The 22,094-nt window shown below is 31.8% G+C and overlaps 4 protein-coding genes and 1 long non-coding RNA gene across 7 annotated transcripts; 2 read left to right on the top strand and 3 right to left on the bottom strand.

Moving 5' to 3' along the window:
- The first annotated feature begins 619 nt into the window (after positions 1-619).
- LOC121128144 (uncharacterized) lies at positions 620-1,415 on the top strand. The gene is made up of 2 exons (XR_005868053.2): positions 620-679; positions 858-1,415. It is a non-coding gene; the product is annotated as an uncharacterized lncRNA (long non-coding RNA).
- Positions 1,416-8,554: 7,139 nt separating this feature from the next.
- On the bottom strand, positions 8,555-12,713 carry LOC121128262 (uncharacterized). 2 transcript variants are annotated; one of them, XM_040723840.2, is made up of 4 exons: positions 12,296-12,713; positions 12,130-12,223; positions 11,430-12,042; positions 8,555-11,366 (listed from the first exon to the last, which is right to left on the bottom strand). In XM_040723840.2, exons 1-4 carry the CDS (start codon positions 12,331-12,333, stop codon positions 8,884-8,886), a joined length of 3,228 nt encoding a protein of 1,075 aa, XP_040579774.1. In that variant the 5' UTR covers positions 12,334-12,713; the 3' UTR covers positions 8,555-8,883. The 2 variants fall into 2 exon arrangements, with proteins under 2 accessions (XP_040579774.1, XP_040579773.1); XM_040723839.2 differs by having other exon boundaries at positions 12,115-12,223; positions 12,296-12,474.
- Positions 12,714-13,414: 701 nt separating this feature from the next.
- AMPKalpha (AMP-activated protein kinase alpha subunit) lies at positions 13,415-16,639 on the top strand. Its single transcript, XM_040723841.2, has 11 exons — positions 13,415-13,780; positions 13,893-14,128; positions 14,208-14,352; positions 14,421-14,627; positions 14,685-15,036; positions 15,147-15,271; positions 15,330-15,484; positions 15,559-15,742; positions 15,817-15,884; positions 15,942-16,048; positions 16,592-16,639. The coding sequence occupies exons 1-10, from the start codon at positions 13,663-13,665 to the stop codon at positions 16,008-16,010; spliced, it is 1,659 nt and encodes a 552-aa protein (XP_040579775.1). The 5' UTR covers positions 13,415-13,662; the 3' UTR covers positions 16,011-16,048; positions 16,592-16,639.
- On the bottom strand, positions 16,503-17,289 carry LOC121128267 (histone H3-like). Its single transcript, XM_040723845.2, has one exon. It carries the CDS (start codon positions 17,287-17,289, stop codon positions 16,813-16,815), a length of 477 nt encoding a protein of 158 aa, XP_040579779.1. The 3' UTR covers positions 16,503-16,812.
- Positions 17,290-17,333: 44 nt separating this feature from the next.
- On the bottom strand, positions 17,334-19,375 carry LOC121128266 (protein FAM185A). 2 transcript variants are annotated; one of them, XM_040723844.2, is made up of 5 exons: positions 19,228-19,375; positions 18,853-19,075; positions 18,658-18,786; positions 18,205-18,600; positions 17,334-18,140 (listed from the first exon to the last, which is right to left on the bottom strand). In XM_040723844.2, exons 2-5 carry the CDS (start codon positions 19,069-19,071, stop codon positions 17,754-17,756), a joined length of 1,131 nt encoding a protein of 376 aa, XP_040579778.1. In that variant the 5' UTR covers positions 19,072-19,075; positions 19,228-19,375; the 3' UTR covers positions 17,334-17,753. The 2 variants fall into 2 exon arrangements, with proteins under 2 accessions (XP_040579778.1, XP_040579777.1); XM_040723843.2 differs by lacking the exon at positions 19,228-19,375 and having other exon boundaries at positions 18,853-19,168.
- Positions 19,376-22,094: the final 2,719 nt, after the last annotated feature.

Raw genomic sequence — 22,094 nt, 5'->3', positions numbered from 1 at the left:
TACATATATCTACATAGATAGGCAGGGCCAATTTTTGGAGGACCTTGGGGGTAAATGTACCCTATATCGATCGAAAAGAAATTTTGCAAAAAAGTAAAAAATGATTTTTTTTTAAGAATAAAAAAGTCAATCAATTAGATATACACCATTTGTAATTGTTTAAGAATGTTTAAAACTGACACCTTCAACTACAGTAAGTTTAACCTTTAAAGCTATTTTTTAAATAACGTTTTTAGAGTATAATTTCGATTCAGAGCCATATTCAGAAGTGAAATAAATATATAAATGAACATAAAAATCGGTTTCGAGCCGTTTTTTCCTTTCATGTATTAAAAATGTAACCTTGAGACCTTCATACTCGACGCATGATAATTCACGACTGAACAGCCTAGCGCAATACTGTTCAAAAATTGTTTGTAGTACATAATCACAACTTTACTACACCTTATCGTATGATCTGATGTGAGCAATAATGAACAAGATGTACTTAGTGAAAAAAAGAGCGGAAAATACGAAATTACCTTTTGGCTAACCTAATATTACAACTTAAAAAGATTTACCGTTTAGATTTTGAGTGATTTTTTCAGCTACACTTTTAATTTTCTAATAAAATGTATTTCAGTAAATATACAATGTAGGGTTGCGTGAAAACAATGTTCCGAAATTAAATATATTGAAGGTAATTATTTGTCTAATTGTAATAAATAATTAATATTTTAGAGACAAGGAGATAAACACTAGTTACAATATATTCAATAACCAATCTTACATGATTAGTATTTATTAGATATCAAGTCTTGTTTAATTTAGAAACATTTATATCAACATTTTTTGTTGCTTATTTATTAATGAGAAAGGATCTTTTCTTGACTGAATAAAGAGCTCAGATCGAGTAAACCTTCAAGACCTAACATCCAGCTTGGATCATAGCCGCCGGAGTCGTGACGTCTAACGAGAGCAAGATACCTCCCTACTTCTTCAAGGCCAACCATAAAGTCAACACGGACGTCTACTACAAGGTCCTCGGGTACCATGTCTTGCCATGTGCCCGGAACACAATTCCAAGAAGGGTGCAGTATTTCTGTAGGGAGAACATGGCTACCTTCTGGCCTTCATCCTCACTCAATCTGAACCCCCTGGACTTTGCTGTTTGGTGCGTCTTCGATGGTAAGGCGAACAAGACATATCACCCGAATGTCGAAGCTTTGAAGGCCATGATTACGGAGGAGTGGAACAACTTGTCCTCGGACTTCATCTAGGACAGCACTGCTTCTCTTCATTACTGTATTGAAGCCGTCATTTAGAATAAAAGCGTACATATTGAAGAAAAAGTGTACAAAATACTTAGATTACCTTATTTTGCTTCAAAAGTTTACCATAATAATTGTACAAATAAAAATATGTAGATGTGAAAAGGCTTTTAAAATTTTCTAATTGTTAAGTTCTCACCCTGTCAGGGTATAGACTTATTTCACGTCGAAATATGGCTCTGAATCGTAAGTATATTCTAAAAACGTGATTTAAAAAAAAAAGTATTTATAGACCAAAACTATTCTGGTTGAAGTTTAATGGTGATTTTCGTATTAACCGACTTCAATTATAAAAATATATGTGGTTTTTAGCCAGCGGACGTTCTAAGACATTAATTTTATTTCATAGTTACATATGTGTACAAATAAATTTGTGTCTTCGGAGATTTTGAGTCCTTTTGGACATTGAGAAAACATCGAAAATGCAAAAGAATTTGTATTTATGAGGAGTAGAAGTAAAGAAAAAGTAATTATTTACACAATCCACATGCAAAATAATTTGAATCATGCGAAAAGTAAGCAAGTTATTAAAAGTTTCTTAATTATTCGCGTGTAGAAAATTGTACATTTATCTACGTACCTATTTAATAATCTTGGAAACCAATCATCGCTTTCTTGTCTATTACACACACACACCCATAAAAATGACTAATTATAGTATTTATTCAATTAATATTGATGATGTAGCTGAAGTCTAATTTGAAACTTATCACCTCCAGTGAAAATGTAAATTAATATATCTTGTGTTGTATAATAAATGAGGAACTTTTCAAAAAGACGTTTTCTTTCACTGTAATTTGAAATATGTCTTATAAATATTGCCCATTCTTTAAATGATATCAATGAGAGTATAAGGTCCTTCAATCAAAAATTACCATTTTTTTCCATTTTCCAGTCAATGGCTCTAGAATATTTGAATAGAAAATTTAAACATCAAGACTTTAGATGTAAAGAAGTAATAATTAGTTTGAATTAAATTAATGTTTATCTTATAAAGTTATAAAGAATATTGCTTTGATAATTATTAAAATTAAATCATTTAGATTTTTTGATATGTATAACAATTGTATGATTATGGTGTCATCAGTATATGATGTCATTGTAATTAAACTTTCCTACTATTCTTTACAATCTTCTATTTCTATAACCCGGTAGGTCATATTTTTTAGAACTCTACAAATCCCACTCAAAATTTTTTAGCAGGGATATAGGCAGGAATTGTACAGATGTCGATCCTAAATTTAAATCCTAGTGCAACGAGGATTTACTCGTATAACTCCCTAAAAAGTTTTGAGGGTTCCTCTCCGTCTTTTATGCGCACACACACTAGTGTCTAGGTCGTCCACAGGGGGTGGGCTGGAAGGTCTGAAAGGGATCCCAAATTAAGGATTTTTTGATTTTTACTAGAAAATTCAATATTTAAATTTTTTTCAAATTTAGATAAATTTTTCAAATTATTTTCCAAAAATTTAATTTTCAGTCAATATATAAGGATTTTTGAAATTTTTCTCAAAATATTTAATATTTGATTTTTTTTTACAGAATTTAATCTTTTATAAACAGCTGTTTATTTTTCTATTTTTTAGAATAGTTATAAACTTTTGATTTTTTTTCCAAAAAAATTAAGTTGCAGTCAATGGCTTAGGATTTATGAATTATTTTTCCAAAAAAATTAATATTTGAAATTTAATTTTAAAAAAATATTCCGAAAAATTTAAATTTTTATGAACAGCTGTAGATTTTTGCATTTGTTTTCTTAAAAAGTTTAATATTTGAAATTTAATTTTTAAAATTTTTTTCAAAAGTTTAAATTCAATTATTTTCCGAAAAACTTTAATTTTTGGATTTTTTCCAAAAAAAATATATACAAATATATATTCCTGAGGTCGCCCCTGTGTGATTAGTGGTTACTAAGGTGATAAATCTTAAGCATTTTTTTAACAAGGTAACTAGTGATGGATCGTTCTTTTAAAGCTAAAAATCCCGGTTCATATCAGTCCGGTCCTGATAAAATTGGTTTTTGGGCTCTTACCCCCGACCAATTACCCCCGTCTTTTATTACCCGATCAATTACTTCTTTTTATCCCTTAGGCCATCTACCCCTAGCATTTTTCTCCCCCCTATTACAATAAACAGCAACTATACGACCAAACATTCAACCTTTTAACAACTCTACAAACGTAATTATTAATTTAACCTTAGAGTACTTGATTTAACTTTTAACGTAAAATATTAGTAATACGTATTATTATTCATTAATATATCTCATCGAATAAGAGATAATAATTATATGCATCTAAACCAGTATTTTGTATTTTTCCATAACAAATAATTCGTTGATATTATTTGAGAAGATTTTGGATGATTCTATTTGATTTATGTGATGTTGAAACACCTATATTAAAAAATTAGATAAAATTTACCTATTTATTTTGGATGTGCATGACTCTATTTCACCGTATTTAAGGAGTTATCCGAAAATCCCTTCTAAGACATTTATTATAACATCATGTGTATACTCGTTCAATATAATCAATCACTAAATTCATCGTATAAATAACATACTAAAACTCAATATTTTACCAACTTTTTGTCATGGGATTAAGAAAATTAGATTAGGCATTATTATAAATATTTATTGTATCTTATATATATTGTCTATGGTTAAACAATCAGGCTAAGTATCTATTTTAATTAAAAATTTTATATATTTTTCTATTAAAATTTTGTTTATAGAACTCATGATTACATTCCGATTCGAATTTAAAAGTTTGATTGCTCCACAACCGCTCCAGACAACCATAATATTAATTTATTACTTTGGCCCTCTATCATTTACTAACTGTACTTCTCAATAATACAAATAGAAAAGGAGGGGGGGAGGGTTAAAGGGTCCAGGGGTAGTTGGTTGGTTGGTTGGGGGTTAAAGGGCGAGGAGTAGGTGGCCTGTTCCCGATAAAAAATTTCAGTTTTAGAACCGTCCTTATGGATCTTTTATGGAAACTAAAACAGCTGAAATTACGTAGTTACTACTAACTAGACTAAAAAGGAAGGATGAAACAAAATGTAAAAAGTAAACAAAAACTATGCATATGAATTATGTTCAGGATTCACGTAGCCTCGATAAAAAATATAGAATATTAATACCCTTGGAAGATGGGTATTAGTATTTTTGTTTTAAATAATTTTTATAATATTTTAAAAAAATAATTACGATTCAGATACTATTAATTATTGTTTTAATAAATAATTTATGTTTCTGGTTTATTCTAAGAAAAATACATCTCTCTGTCCGAAACGCTGACTTGTATTAAATTACATTAGACCAATGTTGTGCCCGGTTGATGTTCAACAGTTCTATCGGTCCCGGTCTCGATTTTTTCATTTCAATGGAAACAGATACAGACTTTTGACATAAAACTTTAGAATAATAAGATGCATAAAAACATGTCTAGATGAGAAGTACATTTATTATTTTTGTGAAAAAAATTTCAAATCGATATTCACGAAGAAAAAACACTTTTTTGCACTAATTTCGAAAAAAAGGAAAAAAGGACTACTGCGACCCAAAAGCCTTCCGACCAATCACGTTAACAAATGTGGCTCTGAAAATTCTTGAACGTATGGTACAATGGAGAATCTATGAGAAATGTAACATAGTTTTGCAAAAACAATATGCCTTTACAAAAGGAAAATCTACTGACACTGGAATTAGAAGTTTGATAGACTGCTGCGAAAGCAGTTTTCATCGTAAGGAAGAAGCCTAAGTGGTCTTTCTTGATATAGAAGACGCTTTTGACAGACAGAATCCACTTCGATCATATTATTGATGCCATGCACAAGCATGGTGTTGACGAAACAACAACTCGCTGGTATAGTCGCTGGTTCTATACCAGTAGAACTATTTTTACCAAGCTTGGTGGCGATAGTGCATCGACAATACCAACAAGAGGATGTCCACAAGGTGGGATCCTCTCCACACTTGCCTGGAATCTTTCTTTTCAAGAAGCAGTTGATCTTATAGAAAGAATAATCTATAAGATTGCATATGCGGATACCTAGCACAATGTATTAGAGGGGCTGATTGTCAAACACTAACACAATTGATGCAAGGAGCTCTCGATAGTTAGTTATGGAGCAATTGCTTTCTCGGCTAAACTCCAATCTAGCAAATTAATGAAAACTGAGCTTCGCAAACTACAAAGGTTAGGTCTTTTAGGAATCACCGGGTCTATGCTGTCGACACAAACAGCAACCATGGATGTTTTATATGGATTAATTCCTTTACTCTTTATCTAATGGAACGTGGCTGCCTAACAAGACTACGAACAAAAATAGAAAACCCCCTTAAATGGTCCAATCATTCATGTAAAGGGCATATACAATACCTTGATGGCTACCTAGCGAGGTATAAAGTCCCAACCCCGAGTCAATGTACACAGGTCTGGTCATATAGACGACGGTACAAAGTGACAAGGGCATGGAATATAAAAGAATATGATATAGTTGTATATACTGACAGATCAAGAATAAATGGTCACACAGGTGCTGGATGGGCCTTAACACAACATGACGCCGTTATTGGGGAATGCTCATTAACCCTTTATGACCCAAATTATGTTTGAATTAGATTTTTAATTTTTTCTCGCATATATTATGTATAATTTGTATAACTAACACATATTTAGCATAAAAATAAAATATTTTAAAATAAACCTGTATTGAATTGATGTGTCCCAAATTTGGTACATCAGGCACACATAAATGATATGGTCAAATATGACACATTGGGCATACAAATGCAAAATGTCATATTAAGTATTTATTAGTCGATAATACTTAAAATAATGATTACATGAGCACATAACTCATGAGTCATGGGATTCATTGCACAAAATTGTTAGAGCGGCCGAGGAGCAATCAAAATACATTCACACCTATTAATTTTTAGATGTATCTGAAATACCATGCGTGTTTTTGTGCAATGTATAGTATCAGTGTTGTTGTAAATGTTTACTCAATCGGTATGATAAGTTTCTAACAGATGCAGACACAGTAATTTGACTTATAAGTAATTTTCCAAATTTGGCACATTGGGTCATAAAGGGTTAAGACTTGATGAAAGAAACAAAGTATTCCAAGCTGAAGTTGAAGCTATAGGAAATCTAGCAAGTAATTGCCATTTGACATACGGATGACTCACATAACGAATGGCAAGAGGATATTAATATTATCTGTTAGCCAGTCCGCAATGATAGTTTAAATATAAAACAAGGGGGAATAATGAAGAAGAAATTTCTTGCTGAAAAATGCCCTCGATAATTCCAAGAGTGATATCACAGTTGGATGGATAATAATAGCACAGGGAACGAGTTTGCTGATGCCTTGACAAAGGAGGGCGCAGAAGGGGGTACGCCAGCTCTGTCCCCAATTTCGTGTGTCAGGCTAAGAAAGCTCTGAGAAAAGCCACTTTGAATGAGTGACGAACTATCTGACAACAGTTGGATAGCTGCCGTTAATCTAAGCAGTTTATTATCGAGCCATACATCGGAACAAAAGTTTAAAAATACAAGAGACTTCAAATCTCATGTATAGTCGGTATGGTTTGTGGTCACATACAACTTAATAGAAATCTATTTAAAATTAAAAATGGGTAAAACCCTGAGCCCGATCTGTCGACTTTGTGAATGAGATGAGGAAACACCATATCATCTTATCTATGATTGTGGCCGTACAATGCAGGAAATGACTGAATCTGCTATGGAGTCTGTGGAAAAGAAAAGATCAATGGAGGAGCAACTTTTGAAGATTTTTAATATGTTGTGTTATTATTATTTATTTTATAATAATAAAGTTAGAAACTCATAGATGAACCTCTACCGGCAGATACCGGTTTGAGTTCCGGTGTGGTGGGGTGTATCTAGGAGCTAAACAAACAAACAAACTTCGAATAACATGCCTACATATATGCATTATAAAATTGTCTATATGAGAAGTCCATTTATTATTTTTGTGAAAAAAATTTCAAATCGAAATTCGCGAAGAGAACCACAAAACACTTTTTTGCACTAATTTGGCAAAAAAAAGTAGGTAATAGTATTGAATGGCATTGTCAAAAGAAACACAAACCTACCAATATTTTTTTCGTACTTTCAAAAAAGTTATAGAAAATAATGTTCTCTAAAAAAAATAACCCACGATAACTGGTTCATTTGTACAAATATTCCAAAAGTTATTTAATAAAATGTTCCAGAAATTGAAAATACACAATTATATTATAAGAGTACAAAATTTTATGTACAAAATGCATCGTTTTGTGGCATTTCTTCTTAAAATTTTACGTTTAATGAAAAAAAAGACAAAAAAGGATAAAAATTGAAAAAAATGAAAAATTATTCAGAAATATTTCAGTTAAACATCAATTTTTATGTTTCAAATTTATATGCAAACAAATTTTCAGACAAATTTCTACAAACTCATTTTATTTACGTATCAATATTTCATTGGAAGTTCATTTTTTGCACCTCAAAAAATTGATATCGCAATTTTCACAAATTTCTCTTTTTGCCCATATCTTTTTAGATTTTGAATTAATTTAGAAAATTTATTTAATCGTATACTTGCTTTTTTTGAGACACCAATCACTCTTTGATTTATAACTCAACCCCTTATCTAGTCTCCTGAGCTGCAAAAAAACGGTTCTTGTGTTTTGGGTATAGCATAAGCCCCCTTACATGACCCCCCACACACACAAAAAAAATCGGCATCTCCTTCTTAGCCTGGCCAGGTTCAAAAGAGGCACCCTTACAAAATGTCAGCCTCCGAAGTTCTCAAGATCTATTGACAAGAATGTATTTAGAAACCACATGAGCTCGAGTCCACCCTTCCCCAAGACTCAGAGTGTAGTGTCTTTAATTTATTAGTCCTCATCCCATATGAAAAATGCTTCCTACGTCCCTGTAATACTGTATACATCAGTAACACGGGTGGTATTTTTAAACATACGGGAAAACTTCTGGAAATATAAAATATGTGATTCTAAGACATCTACCACCTGGGAATTTCAAATTTTTATCACATTTTTGTGCTATATTTTTTGTCTGTATTACCACACAGAGTCCTGGTTAATTGGACACATTTTCAAAAATCTAAGTCATACATAATTGTATCATACTATTTTCAATTTGTATTAAGTTGCAGTTTTAATTAACACATGGTTAAAGCAATTTAGTCCTTCAACAAAATTTAGAGTAAAATTAGGGAAAATTTTTTTTTATTATTTTTGTAGCATACAGAATGTTTTAAAAGATATATGTATTATTTTCTTTTTTAATCTAAAATGGTTATTTTAATCTTTTGGTTTATCCATCCCTACCCAAAGCCGACAATAAGTTACTTTTAGCTAAACTATAAGTAAAATTGCACAAATTTGATGTACGGTACAAAGAAAAAATATTTTTTTTAGTTTAATCAACTGAAATAACATATCTTTTTTTTTTTTTAATGTATAAAAATATGTATGCATAGCATAAGAATAGAAATAAAATAAGAATGGAATCAATTGCTTTCGGAATTAATTTTTTTTTCTGTTCTCTTCATAGTTTCTGTAGTACTGAAGAATATCTTTCCACTGCTCGTTCTCTATCGATCTATTTTTAATTTTTGCAGTCTCCATTGCATTTTTGAGTTTTTCTAAGAAAGATCCGTCTTCTTTTTTCTTCATGGCATATGCAAGGACGCTACTTATGGCATTAGTAGTTAGATAAGGAAACTGCATCATCGTATTAGGCCAGTCGATATTTTGCCTACTTTGTATATTACTTCGAACGAAGTGGGATAACACGTCGTATTCCCAGTTGCCATTAATTTTTTTATGCTTAAATAGCAATAACATTAATCTTATAGACCTATGCCAATGATCCTTCAAAGACACATATTTCCTATCAAACAGTGGAGCTATATTTGTAAAAAATTTGATAGAAGGACTAACTAATGATGCATCTTCGTCAGGATATGCTCCTATTACTTTTTTAAGAATCTCCAATTTTTCTGAGAAAGAAAAACAAGATCGGGATTTATATCCCGAATCCCAGTTCTTATCTTCTGTTTTCTGATGAGGTGAGAATAAAGGAATGCTATACTCCAGGATTTTATCATACTTAGAAAGATCGTCTTTTTTTAATCTTAAATGTTCATAGCAAAATTTGATTTTCATAAGAAAAGATAGCGTACCATTGTTTGCATCACTAAATAATATACACGTTTTAATGAATCTTTTTCTTGCATCTTCGGGAATGTGAGCATATAATTTAGCAACTCTAATATCACTGAAAACAATATTAAAGGAGGAAAATTGCCAATGACTAATGAACTCCAAGAATGACATTTTCCAATTATCTATACGTTGAGAGAATAAATAAACACATACTAGTTTTTCCCAATGCATATGAACACAATGCAATGGTCTAGAAGGTAATAGATTTTTGAAAAAAGATGATTTCATTTGAGAAGTCTGAAGATCCAAATTGGGATGATAAAGGAAAACATGGTCGACAATAGCTTTAGATTCAGAGAATTCAAAAGGTGCGGATAAATTATCCACAAAGCTGACTTGGGTAATTTGCCTTTCAATAGGTGCGTCAATCTTGTGTATATCTACAGTAGACAAAGTAACTTGTGTCTTTTCCGATAAGTCAGGATTTCTGAATAATTCTTCCAACATTGATAAAAGTCTTGTTTTGACTAATCTTTTTAAATCGTTCTTTTCGTTCCTAGAATAGGACATAATATATTTTTGTAATTCATCAGTTGTTTTTCCGTTTATTCGAATTTTGTTCCATTCAATTTCAATGTTGTTAGAATAATTGAAAAATATAATATGACAAATTAGAGACCATTCCCAATTTGCATTACTGTATTTCGTTTTCAATGCAGGTACTAGAACATTATCCCATCGATTCTTTAAAAGGTCAATGTCCATAGAAAATTGTCTTCTCAGATGATCAATCTCAAAGCATGGGAATATAATTTTATTAAATAGTTCTAAGAAAAGAGGATTAATCCTCAGAACAGCGTAAAGCAACTCCATATCATGGTTCAAGCTCCAATTGAGTTCTTTGTCTCCACTTTTCTCAAATGAAGGGTTTTTTGGATTATTGACTGGAGCAATTACAACATTATTTTTCGTGGACAGACGTAAGGTGTTTGGAATCAAATGTGATTCCATCTTTTCATTTGAATCTTGTTTTGATGAATCGGGATTTTTGGCTTGAGATAATAAAGGCGAATGCCAGGAGGTCGTTGTTAAGAATGAATCATTTTTTTTGTTAGAACTAGATTGAGTATTTTGAGGTTGATGAGAGCTTAAAATAGAGGAAGGAAGTAGATTTTTTCTCACATTAACTGTAGATACCAGAGGAGAACAAATTAGATCATCTTTCACCGAGATTTTATTGTTGAGGGGAGGCCGAATTTGACTCACATGTAAAGAAGTTGATACATTCTTAGCTGATACATTAATATTACTAGAATTATGTTTGCTACTTTGAGATCCCTTGTTTACTTTTAGAAAGGATTCATGGTACGTTTTTAATTTGTTAATGTGGTATAATTTTTCGGTAAGATTTGTTATGGCGTAAGCAATAATTTCTGTGAAAGATGTTTTTCTGGACTTGTTCTTAAAGTTGTCAAATAATCCTTTATACGTTTGCAAATTATTTATTGGAAGCAAGTCTACCATCACTAACCATGGGACGTCAATAATAGAAGAGTAGTTTCGTTCTTTAAGAATTTGAAAAAATTTTAAACGCCAACACAAAATGTCTGACTTTTCATTATACAAAACTAGAAAGGGATAAATAAACAATTTCCATCGATTGTACAATGCACTCGCAGAGCGTTGGAAAAGTTCCTCATATGGTAAAAAATCCGATATTTTCTTCCTCAATTTCCATTTTTTCATGATATTATCCTCTTCAGAATGGACAAATGAAATTATGAGTTTGTCATCATCAATAGTCCACTTAGTTTGGGATAAAAGTCTTTTGGAAGTAGTTCCTGAAAAATAAAATTACTTATGTCTTAATAAATGGGAAGATATAAGTATAAATAAATAATTACCTTTTGCTTTCTTGGAAGACGGAGGATCAAATGTACTTTCATTGATTTCAGAAATTTGCTTCTTAATGTAATCTTTTAAATTCAATGGTATTAAACCTTCTTCTTCTTCTAAAGTGACATCATCATTATTAATCGTTCTTATTTTCTTGGATAATACAAAGTCAACAGGTGATTCAAAAGTATTAAATGGTCTTTTTGCACCCATTTCTTTTTCCCTCTGGGAATCTGAAGATGCATTTGATTCCTCACGAAGAGGATCCGGAGAAGGTGGTGAGGAGCTATGATCACTTGAATCCATAAATGTCAAGTCCACAACTTCATATAACTTTTGATTCCTATTTGAAGTAGAAAATAAAACACTGGAAGAGTCAATGACAGACTCGAGACTGATGTCTGAATTCATTTCTACTGCCTCTTGGAACTGTCGTCTGATATGAAGGAGGGACGCATTTTTGAGGTAGTTTAGGACCAACTTATTAGTAAAGTCTATTTTTTTACATAGATCTTTAAATATCTGGGAATCCAAAGTATAATTTAATATTTCATCACAACTATAAATTTTCCCATTGAATATTTCTATGGCCATCACCATTTCCTTTGCATTGGTCATACTCTGAAAAGTATAATTCGAAGAAAAATAATTTATCAATTTAAGCAAAAAAAATGGTTTATATTTATTATTAACTTGGTAATTTTCTACCTGAAGGTATTCATTAAATTTGTCATCCGGTAAGATTCGGTGAAGATAGTACAAAACAAACACTTTTGTTAATTTACCTACGGATATTTTCATCCTATTGGAAGTATATTTATTAGTTAATATTAATTAATATGAGTGATAATACAAGTCAAGTTAAATTGTTTACTTGGGCGTTCGATCCATCCAACTTCCTGCATGGTACATAGTACAATAGTCAATAATATCAATATTTACATGAGAACCTACAAGAATGTATCCTGGCGTGAGTTATCACTAAACCTCCATCATCACCTCTGACGTCATACTTCTACTACATTTTCGTGTGCCCAACTACCTACAAAGCTGGAGCCTAATCTTGGAACATTTTTATATGTCCTAGCCTAATTCATTCTAAGAATTCATTGCCCAGGCTAATAACATCCAATGTTATTGTTATAGTAACGATCCTCAAAAATCTCAAAAAGGGGACTACATAGAACATGGATTTCTCAAATTCTATACAGATAAATCAGGTTACTGAAATTTATTTCATTGTTTTCAATTTTTTAAATACCTTTTTTTTAAATAAAATAAAAAAGGTCATTAAAAGAATATGACGTAGGAAAAAATTATGTACAAAATTGTCAAATATAAATCCTAGTAACGTCCCTGGTCAGTACTTTTCAACTAGTAAGGCGTGGCATGGAGCAAATTCAAATGGATACTAAAAAGATGTTCGATCAACGAGTATCAAGATTAAAAATAATTTTAAAAAATCCATCAAGAAAAGAACAAGATTGAAAATAAACTTTATTAGAAAGAGATGTAGACAGATATAAAATAATATTTATCTTTTAACCCTTATTTCATTAGACATAAGCCGTGAAAGAAAGATTCTAAAAAGCTTGTTATAAGATATTACTTTTGTGCATTTCGAAATACATTGAGTATTATTAAGATTAAGGTATGAATTTACTGGAAAAGTTACAAAATAATTACATTATTAGCCACTGCTGACATTTGGTGGAATATAATATGTAAAAAATGACTGACAATGAGTATCAGACTTATTAAATGGGTAGGGAAATGGATGACATAAAAAAAGGTGGACGGAGATATTTGAAATGCGTTGAAAGATGGATAACTACCTACTAGTAAAATAAATAATATGTAATGTAGTTTTGCAGTTTTTGGCAGGTTACGAAGAAAATCAAGTATGGAGCCAGAGATAAAGAAAGAGAGAGAAACGAGATGACAGAGAGAGAGAGTATTAATTAAATGGACAATATATTTTCTTATTGATCCTAGTTGAAGTTGAAGTAGGTAGGTAGGAAGAAGAGACGTCATAGTTGCTGTTGTTCCCAGTTTTTTATTTTCTTATTTTTTTTATTTATTTCTTGTTGATTACTTAAAAAGATTTAGAACTCAACTTCGAAACTTAAAGATTAAAGAAACTGATTTTGAGGAAGAAGGAAGAGATATTTGTTATTTTCTAGGGTTTAAATCTCTCTCAGTTACTTCTCATCTATATTCCTCTTTCTAAAAAGCAGTGATATGGGGGACTCAAAGGCACCATTAACAGCGCAGCTCTCTGGTGGAACTCCACTTGTTCAAATTGGGCATTATGTTCTCGGAGAGACATTGGGGATTGGAACTTTTGGAAAAGTTAAAGGTTAAATTGAAATATAAGTAAAATGAAGTCATGTAATATTTGCTTTTCCGATTAGAATCCCATGGACGTATAAATAATTAATGACTGAATTACAATCTTTTTCTTTTTTCAGTTGGATTCCACCAGATTACGGGTCATAAAGTTGCCGTCAAGATACTGAACCGACAGAAAATCAAAAATTTGGATGTTGTTGGAAAAATTCGTCGAGAAATTCAGAATCTGAAATTGTTTCGTCATCCTCATATTATCAAATTATATCAGGTCATTTCAACACCTACTGATATATTTATGGTGATGGAACATGTTGCTGGTGGCGAGCTTTTTGATTACATCGTCAAACATGGCAAAGTAATGTATAAATACATAATATTCTTTTACAATTTGATTTACCTTGATTTAATCATTATATTATATTTTACTTGTTCAGCTAAAAGAAAATGAGGCAAGAAGATTTTTTCAGCAAATTATCTCTGGAGTAGAGTACTGCCACCGGCACAATGTTGTTCATCGTGATTTAAAGCCTGAAAATCTTTTGTTGGATGGTTCCTTGAACGTCAAAATTGCTGATTTTGGTGAGTTTTTATTTCAATTTCTATGAATTAATAGCACCTACTTATTGTATTCATGATTCATGATCTAGGTTTATCTAATATGATGATGGATGGTGAATTCCTACGTACAAGTTGTGGTTCTCCTAATTATGCAGCTCCTGAGGTGATATCTGGAAAACTTTATGCTGGGCCTGAGGTTGATATTTGGTCCTGTGGTGTCATTTTGTATGCTCTCCTCTGTGGCACTTTACCATTTGATGATGAACATGTTCCTGCTCTATTTAGAAAGATTAAATGCAAGTATTTTAACACATTTATTCATTCTATTTTATTTTATTAACATGTGTCAATAGCTGGAGTATTTCCCATTCCGGATTACCTAAACAAAAAAGCAGTTAGCTTACTATGCCACATGTTGCAAACTGATCCCATGAAACGGGCCACTGTGGATGAAATTAGGAAACATGAATGGTTTATGAAGGATTTGCCAGCTTATTTGTTTCCAGAAGATGATTCCGACTCTGCGGTTTGTGATGAAGAGGCCGTTGAGGAGGCTTGCGAAAAGTTTGGAGTAGACCCTTCCGAAATTCATGCTGTCTTGAATTCTGAGGATCTGCAAAACCCTCTTTACATTGCTTATAGACTTATTGTGGATAATAAGAAAATTGCTGAAAAGTTTATGGATGAAGAAATCTCGAAACTTAAGTATGTAGTTTTAATATCCTTTCTAATATCAATAATATTTAATGAGAAAAAATATTGACTCAGTTTTCCAAAATACCGTAAATCTCATCCCATTTCATTATTCTTACTAGTGCCTTTTTTATGGATCAACCACAGCATGACATAGGTGATAAGAAATTGCACTTGGGAAATACGACTTCTTCTGGTACCAGCACGGAAATACAAGGAGCCAAGCATCATCCTGAAAGAATTGCGCGTAAGTCCATTTTCTTCCATTTAATCTAAAATCATTTATTTGTTTGTTTGTATTGTAGCTTTACGAGAGAGAAGTGTCAATACTCAGCCTACTGAAAAGACTCATCGAGGTAATCCTATTAAGAGAGCCAAGTGGCACCTGGGAATTCGTTCCCAAAGTAAGCCTCAAGACATTATGAACGAAGTTTATAAGGCAATGAAAACTTTGAATTATGTGAGTCAATTGTTAACTAAAGGAAGGCATATACCATAATAGGTATCGTTGATTTTTTATTTTTTTATTCTTAGGAGTGGAAAGTAATTAATCCTTATCATGTTCATGTAAGGAGAGCCAATCCTGTGGTTAAACATTTTGTAAAGATGTCCCTCCAATTATACCAAGTAGATTATAAGAGTTATCTTTTGGATTTTAAGAGTTTGCCCTCTGATGATGACAACAACAAACTAACTCAAGAAGTTGGAGGAGGAGGAGGTAAGTTGGCTTTTGACTCCTTTACGTCTAAATAAATTTGCTTTAAATCAATTCATTATTCTATCTTTCTCTAGGGGAACAAGATCATGGATCCAACTCGAATAATCTAAATAATAGCTCATCCAGCATCAACGTTGTGGAGGTAAAATTACATAATACGAATTGCATCACTTTGATACATGTTATCTTTATAATTTAGAGCAATGGACATCATACCATGGAGTTTTTTGAAATGTGCGCATCTTTGATTACGCAATTGGCAAGATAATGTGCATCCTATTATATATGTCTTATTATTGATTCATAGTAAGGACCTTGATTTTCCGGAAAGAAACTTTTTAAATTGTGATCTCTCATACACGAACAAAAAATAGCTAACGTACAAATGAAGTGGTGGCATTGTACATAATTTGTTTATTGAAGGAAAGAGAGGGGAATGGGTATTAGGCTTAAGAATTATTTGATAGAGAAATGATACAACAATAGATCTTGTACTTAAATAGTTCAATTATTCGACTCTCTGCTTATGGTTAAATATTCGTAAAATAAAAGGTTCAACGTCAGTATTCTTTATTCCAAAATATCCTTGAGTACGTGTGTGAGTGTCTTTTGAACTAATTTTTTAAGAGAGAAAATATCATTGATATAGTACTATATATATGTACTAATAGTCTTCCAGTTCCAACAAATATTGATATTGTTAATATTTGTACTAAAGTTTATTCATTCATTCTAAAGTAAACAAGTTTTAAACGATAAATTAAAGACTTGAATTTATTTTTAATACATTGGGCTCTTAAAAGATTCCGGAAATCAAAGTCTTGACTTCTTTTTATTATTATTATTCAGTCACTTGGTCATATGCTATATCAAATATATATCTGCTTTCTAACATAACATTGTATTCTTTAATATATAATATATTTATTTCGGAATTGGTAATATAATTTTTAACATTATATAAGTTTAGAAGGTACATGAGATCTTTAAATTTATTCTTTCAATAATATAAAATATCTATAAATAGTAAAAATTTAGTCGTTGATATATTTGAAAAAAATAAGTACGTTTTAGAGGAGCCCAATCCTTCGGGCAAGACGTATATCTTTAGGCATTAAAGTAACTCGTCTGGCATGAATACAACAAAGGTTTGACTTCTCAAATAAATCAGTAATGTAATTTTCACAGCCTTCTTGAAGCGCAGATATGGCGAGAACTTGAACTTTAAAATCTGTGCACGCTATTTGGTTGATGATTTCCTTCACAAGTCTATAAAATGGCATTTTTCGAATGAGAAGCTCTGTGGAGCGACGATAGCGATGTATATCCCTCAGCCATTTTGGTTTCTTATTCACAACACGAGGCTTTCTAACAGGAGGATCCATCTTGCGACGAAAGGATGAGGTGGCGGTTGGTTCTGGACTCTCGCTAAGATGATATGACAAGGGTCGAGATGGAGGAATATCATCTGAGAGTGAGGATTCATCGCTAGAGTCAGATGATATTGATGATGGAGTCGGAGGATCCGACGAATCAGAGAGATCCATTGTATTTTATGAATATTGATATAAGCAGTTTCTATATTTTGATCTTTTCTGTAAGATAAAAAAAAAAGCGGGAAAATTTCAGATGAGGCTTTGGTTTCAATTGACTATTTTTTTTTAAATCTGATGGTTTAATTTAATTTATAAATATATATTTCACAAGTGATGACAGTTAACATATTTTCTAAAGGAGCATAAATTATAATCATAATAATATTTCTTTTTACAAATGTGGAATAAAGAGTGAGTGGCCAATCAAACATGTTGATGGAAAAACTTCTCTCTCCCTTCTCTTAGAAAATCCTTCTATTACAACAAGAACTCCAACTCGACTCAAAATTGAATATCTATATATATGTATATAGATAACATATTCTTAAAATAACAGAGATGAAATTAATGTTCATTATTTAAAGAAGGGTATGCCCGTGAATGTATAAGCTTGTCCTGTTATTATAATAGAAGAATCAACCTAAATGAGTATTATTGTTAACTGGAATCTTAAGTCCTAAACTAGCGGCCCAATCCTGAGATTCTAACAGAACTCGTCCATTTTCAGCAATGATTTCTAAAGTAGGAGAAAATTTATCAGGATGTATTGTGGCATAGTAATTCACATATCCGTCATCTTTAGGAGTGATTTTTCCATGCACACTAAAGTTTATGTCTGGTATAACTTCGACTGCATTCACGGATATTTTAAGTGGGAAATTATCAGATACTTTAACAATGATATCCCCATCTTCAGCATGAATACGAGACTCATGACGAACAATGCTAATATGACAATCAATATCTCCTTTTTTAACAAATATATTCGTGGACCCATCGACTCCTTGAATCTTAACATTTCCCTAAAAAGAAGAAAAGACAAACATATTTTATTTCAGTTATTCCTATGTCATGATAATCTCATACCTGATTATATACAGCAATATATGATTCGTTATGAATGTTCCTCAGGTTCATGCTTCCATAGTTGGTGGAGAATTTAGAAGTTTCAGAGTAGCATGCTGCTACACTTATATCTCCTGTATCCGTTACTATATCTAAAGAAGGACCTGAAAATCGTTTTTCACAAGCCACACTTCCCGATCCACCAGAAGTAATCTTTATGTTTCCCTGAATTGCTCCACAACAATAAATATCACCTTTGCCAGATGATTGAACTGTTAAACTATTGGTCTTGACACGGGAAACCGTGATGTCCCCATCACTCCCTTTTAAATGACAAAAATCTGACTCCATCAAGTCGCCAACATCAAGAGACCCATTGGATTCCACGTCCGCAAATACATTATGAACAACAGGAATCTAGAGGGTTGGATATACTTATGTCTACTAAATCCCATGTTATTGAATACAACCTACCGAGACAGTGGCCTGGATTTCTGATGAATCTATTGGCAACCTCGTGCTACAATAAAACTTGAGCTTCTTCCCCTCCAGCTTTGAAGCGAATTCTGCCTTGTCTTTCAGTTCCTGGTTATTGCCCGTGACCTACAAGTAGAATGCCATTGGCCTTAGAGCTTCTTCTGTCTAACAATAAGTAAAAACTGGTCCAACCTTAATGATGGCTCTATCCAAGTTAGGATACTCATGTGGAGCAAGAGATGTGACTTTTACATCCGTTGGGCTTGAGAGCCAGAGAGACCCTCCGAACGCAGGGACGTCGTGTCGTTTTTCAAACAGCACTGTCTTTTTTTCTCTTTTGTTTGTAGGAGACTCCGAGGCAAAACCACGGATCTGAAGACATCTCGAAGGTTTAACCAAGTTTCTTATCATATCCCTAAATATAAAAAAACTACTAACAAATTCTCAGCAACAGCAATCAAAATAAAGACAGTATCACTTCACATCTCACAACAGTCCACACATGACATTCATAGTGAATTCAGGACTACCAACATCTATCACTCATTTATATATATACAAAACTACCTGGACGCCCATAATCCTACTATTGTTTATTGTCTGAGGATCACACAGATATTAAAAGATGGTGGTTCTTGAGTCACCCCCAATTCATTTCTGTAGTACTTAAAAAAATTGCGCCAAAACTGAGCAGTGTCGTATTTAAAGCATAGCTGTACGTAAAAACGGCCCGTGACACTTATTTTAATACAGAGGGAAAAAGTGGGGAACGCTATTGTCGCTATTAGTATTTTTTGGTACATCCAAATAGTGTTGGATCGGTTTGCATTCCTATAAATAATTATCACTTATCAGTCTTTTTTCTAATCAGTCCAGTCTTCTTTACCATTCATTTGTGCTGAATTAATGCTTATAAAATAATTAAAGCTATAATCAGTTTTAAGGACCGATTGGCGACGATTACTAATTCAGTCATACAATCCTAGCTATATTTTTATTTTCTTCACTCCTAGCTAGCATGGATGAAAATAAAATTACAAACCTCTTACTTTAAACTTTTAGCTTATCCATAGATTTTTTTTTAATGCAATTTGATTGAAAAAAGTACTGAGTAGGTGGTTATTATTACTGATCAACGATTTTATAAACCATATTATTTTTATAAGAAATTAATTTGCTTTTGTTCATTTGCGGAAATTTACCTTGGATACATAGAACCATAGTGCTTATTGGGCATAATATATGTGTTTTATTATAAAAATTTGGTGAAATTAAGAATTTATAAAACATATTCTATGTCATTGAAATGATTGTTGATTCTTTGTAATAATTTATATACATAAACATCCTTTTTAGAATGAGTGGGATATGAGCTGTTAAAGTATCAATTTACTTCTTAACCTATCTCGCATAATGTTCCCCACGAGTAACACTTGAGAAAATAGTCTCTATTATCAAAAAATATACTTACAAAAAAAAAAGAAAAAAGGATGACCTGCATAAATTATTGGGTTAATTTGAGTTTAAGGATAAATATTAATGCATTTCAGCATTGTAAATACCGGAGTTTATCTGTTTCACGATTGTTTTAATACTTTTAGTTTAAATAACCTTTATATAATTATATCTAGGAAATTGTAAGCAAATTATTTATTACTAGAATAATAATAAACATGCTGTTTTATAAAATGAAATTCTTGGTAGCATTCTAAATTAGTAATAAATACGTTTCGAACATTCTCTATGGTTTCGAACTTAAATTTTGTATATCATTATTGTTTTATATACATTCTAATATTGTTTTAATTTTTAAACTATATTTTTTTTATTGGGGCATGTTTTTATACTCAAAACATTGCAAAGAAATATTAGAAAAATATATATTTCACCTATTTTTATTCATGAGAGAAAGGGTTAAATAAGAACCTTCTTTTATACTCCTGCCAAGCATAAAAAAGAGCGCGTTCCATATTATGTGTTTCCTAGATTAAAAGTGATATTTATGACTTATTTTAATCATAGATAAGTCTTCTGTGGGACATTAATCATTATACAGTTATAATGTGCCAGAGATATATCACTTCTAAATACAAAATAAATGCGTAATTTAAATAAGTCCAAATGAATTTATAGTATCAGTATATACTATATTATGGTTGGTAATTAAATGACAAATGTTGTAAATGAATAAAGTGTAATATTGTAACTTGTACAATCTGCTTATTTAAGCATGTTCCAATATTTAAGTACTTTTTGATCATGTTCATTGTTCGTACTAGGTCAAACTTACGTGACCATCTGTTCACATTTTCCAGACATATCCTCTTTTTAAATCCTGCACATAGCGTTCGAAGACTTTTTTATTAATTCAACTACCCCAACTTCCTTGATCGGCCCATATGTCCACTTTTTTGGGGAAGAAAGAAAATATGATCACCATAAAACCTACTTCCATATGTCTAATAATCAATATATTAACTTCGTGTTGATAATTAAAAAATATTTAATGAAACTACAAAATTGAAGATAAAATACTATATATTTGTTTTCAAATTATTTAAAACATAAAATGGCAATGGAAAGGGGGAAAAAATATTTAATGCATGTTGATTGATTTACTTTTCCCGAGATAGAAGTCTTTTTCGATGCGTGGTATGCATTTCTTCATCAACATCATCCCATATATCAACAAAGGACGTCTTTTTTTTACGTTCAAAAGACGAGGGAGGAATCAAAAGTTTAGCAGCTTGAGTATCACAATGTTTGATTAAAAAGGCATATAAATGTTGATTAGGATACCTTGCATCTTTGGGAGAAGGAGGGAAGCATTTGTATTGAATCATAACATTTTTCACATCCCTAAGATAAACCTTCGTTCGACCACCGTCGTAAAATGCCTCATCCGATACTCGATTTAAGATATCTGATATAAGTTCCTCACATATTTTAAAGAATGCCTCTTTTGCCTTTTTAGTCAATTCAAATGGACAAAATCGACTGAAATATTCAAAGCCTTCCTTAAAGGACACAATGGACTCTGACATTTTTTTATTTTTTCCTACACGATTATTTTTTACAAAAATTGATTTTCGATGGTTCTTTCGTTTGGATGGACCACCTTCAACTACCTGCTGCAGAGTGTCACTGCTCATATTTCTTTCAAATCCATATCTTTCTCTAAAAGTAAAAGGTTTCAGCCTCGTCAATGTTTTACTCTGAATAGTATTATGATTATTTTCTTCTCCAGAATGAAGGTTATTATTGTTTACTACGGACTCTGCGTCTTCAGATTCTGATTCCGAAGAATCGAAAAATGGGCGTATAAAGCCAGAAAACGGTGCAACAGGAACATTAGTATTGTTTTCATGGGAACTCCAGTTGTCAATAGAAGTATTTGGCCCATAAATCCCCGCATTAGAGTGTCTCCAAACATT

Source organism: Lepeophtheirus salmonis, chromosome 13 (genome assembly GCF_016086655.4).
Source record: "Lepeophtheirus salmonis chromosome 13, UVic_Lsal_1.4, whole genome shotgun sequence".
Lineage (NCBI taxonomy): Eukaryota > Metazoa > Arthropoda > Copepoda > Siphonostomatoida > Caligidae > Lepeophtheirus > Lepeophtheirus salmonis.
This window is presented reverse-complemented; position numbering and strand designations above follow the sequence as displayed.

Excerpts from the sequence above, each read along its gene's own strand:
- LOC121128262 (XM_040723839.2), bottom strand. The coding sequence starts at position 12,333 with ATGTACCATGCAGGAAGTTGGATGGATCGAACGCCCAA. Across the intron at positions 12,224-12,295 it reads TGGATGGATCGAACGCCCAA|GATGAAAATATCCGTAGGTA; the intron begins GTAAACAATTTA and ends TACTTCCAATAG. Across the intron at positions 12,043-12,114 it reads TTCAGGTAGAAAATTACCAA|AGTATGACCAATGCAAAGGA; the intron begins GTTAATAATAAA and ends TATACTTTTCAG.
- AMPKalpha (XM_040723841.2), top strand. The coding sequence starts at position 13,663 with ATGGGGGACTCAAAGGCACCATTAACAGCGCAGCTCTCTGGTGGAACT. Across the intron at positions 13,781-13,892 it reads AACTTTTGGAAAAGTTAAAG|TTGGATTCCACCAGATTACG; the intron begins GTTAAATTGAAA and ends TTCTTTTTTCAG. Across the intron at positions 15,743-15,816 it reads AGAAGTTGGAGGAGGAGGAG|GGGAACAAGATCATGGATCC; the intron begins GTAAGTTGGCTT and ends ATCTTTCTCTAG.
- LOC121128267 (XM_040723845.2), bottom strand. The coding sequence starts at position 17,289 with ATGGATCTCTCTGATTCGTCGGATCCTCCGACTCCATCATCAATATCA.
- LOC121128266 (XM_040723844.2), bottom strand. The coding sequence starts at position 19,071 with ATGATAAGAAACTTGGTTAAACCTTCGAGATGTCTTCAGATCCGTGGT. Across the intron at positions 18,601-18,657 it reads AAATCCAGGCCACTGTCTCG|ATTCCTGTTGTTCATAATGT; the intron begins GTAGGTTGTATT and ends CCAACCCTCTAG. Across the intron at positions 18,141-18,204 it reads ATATTGCTGTATATAATCAG|GGAAATGTTAAGATTCAAGG; the intron begins GTATGAGATTAT and ends TCTTCTTTTTAG.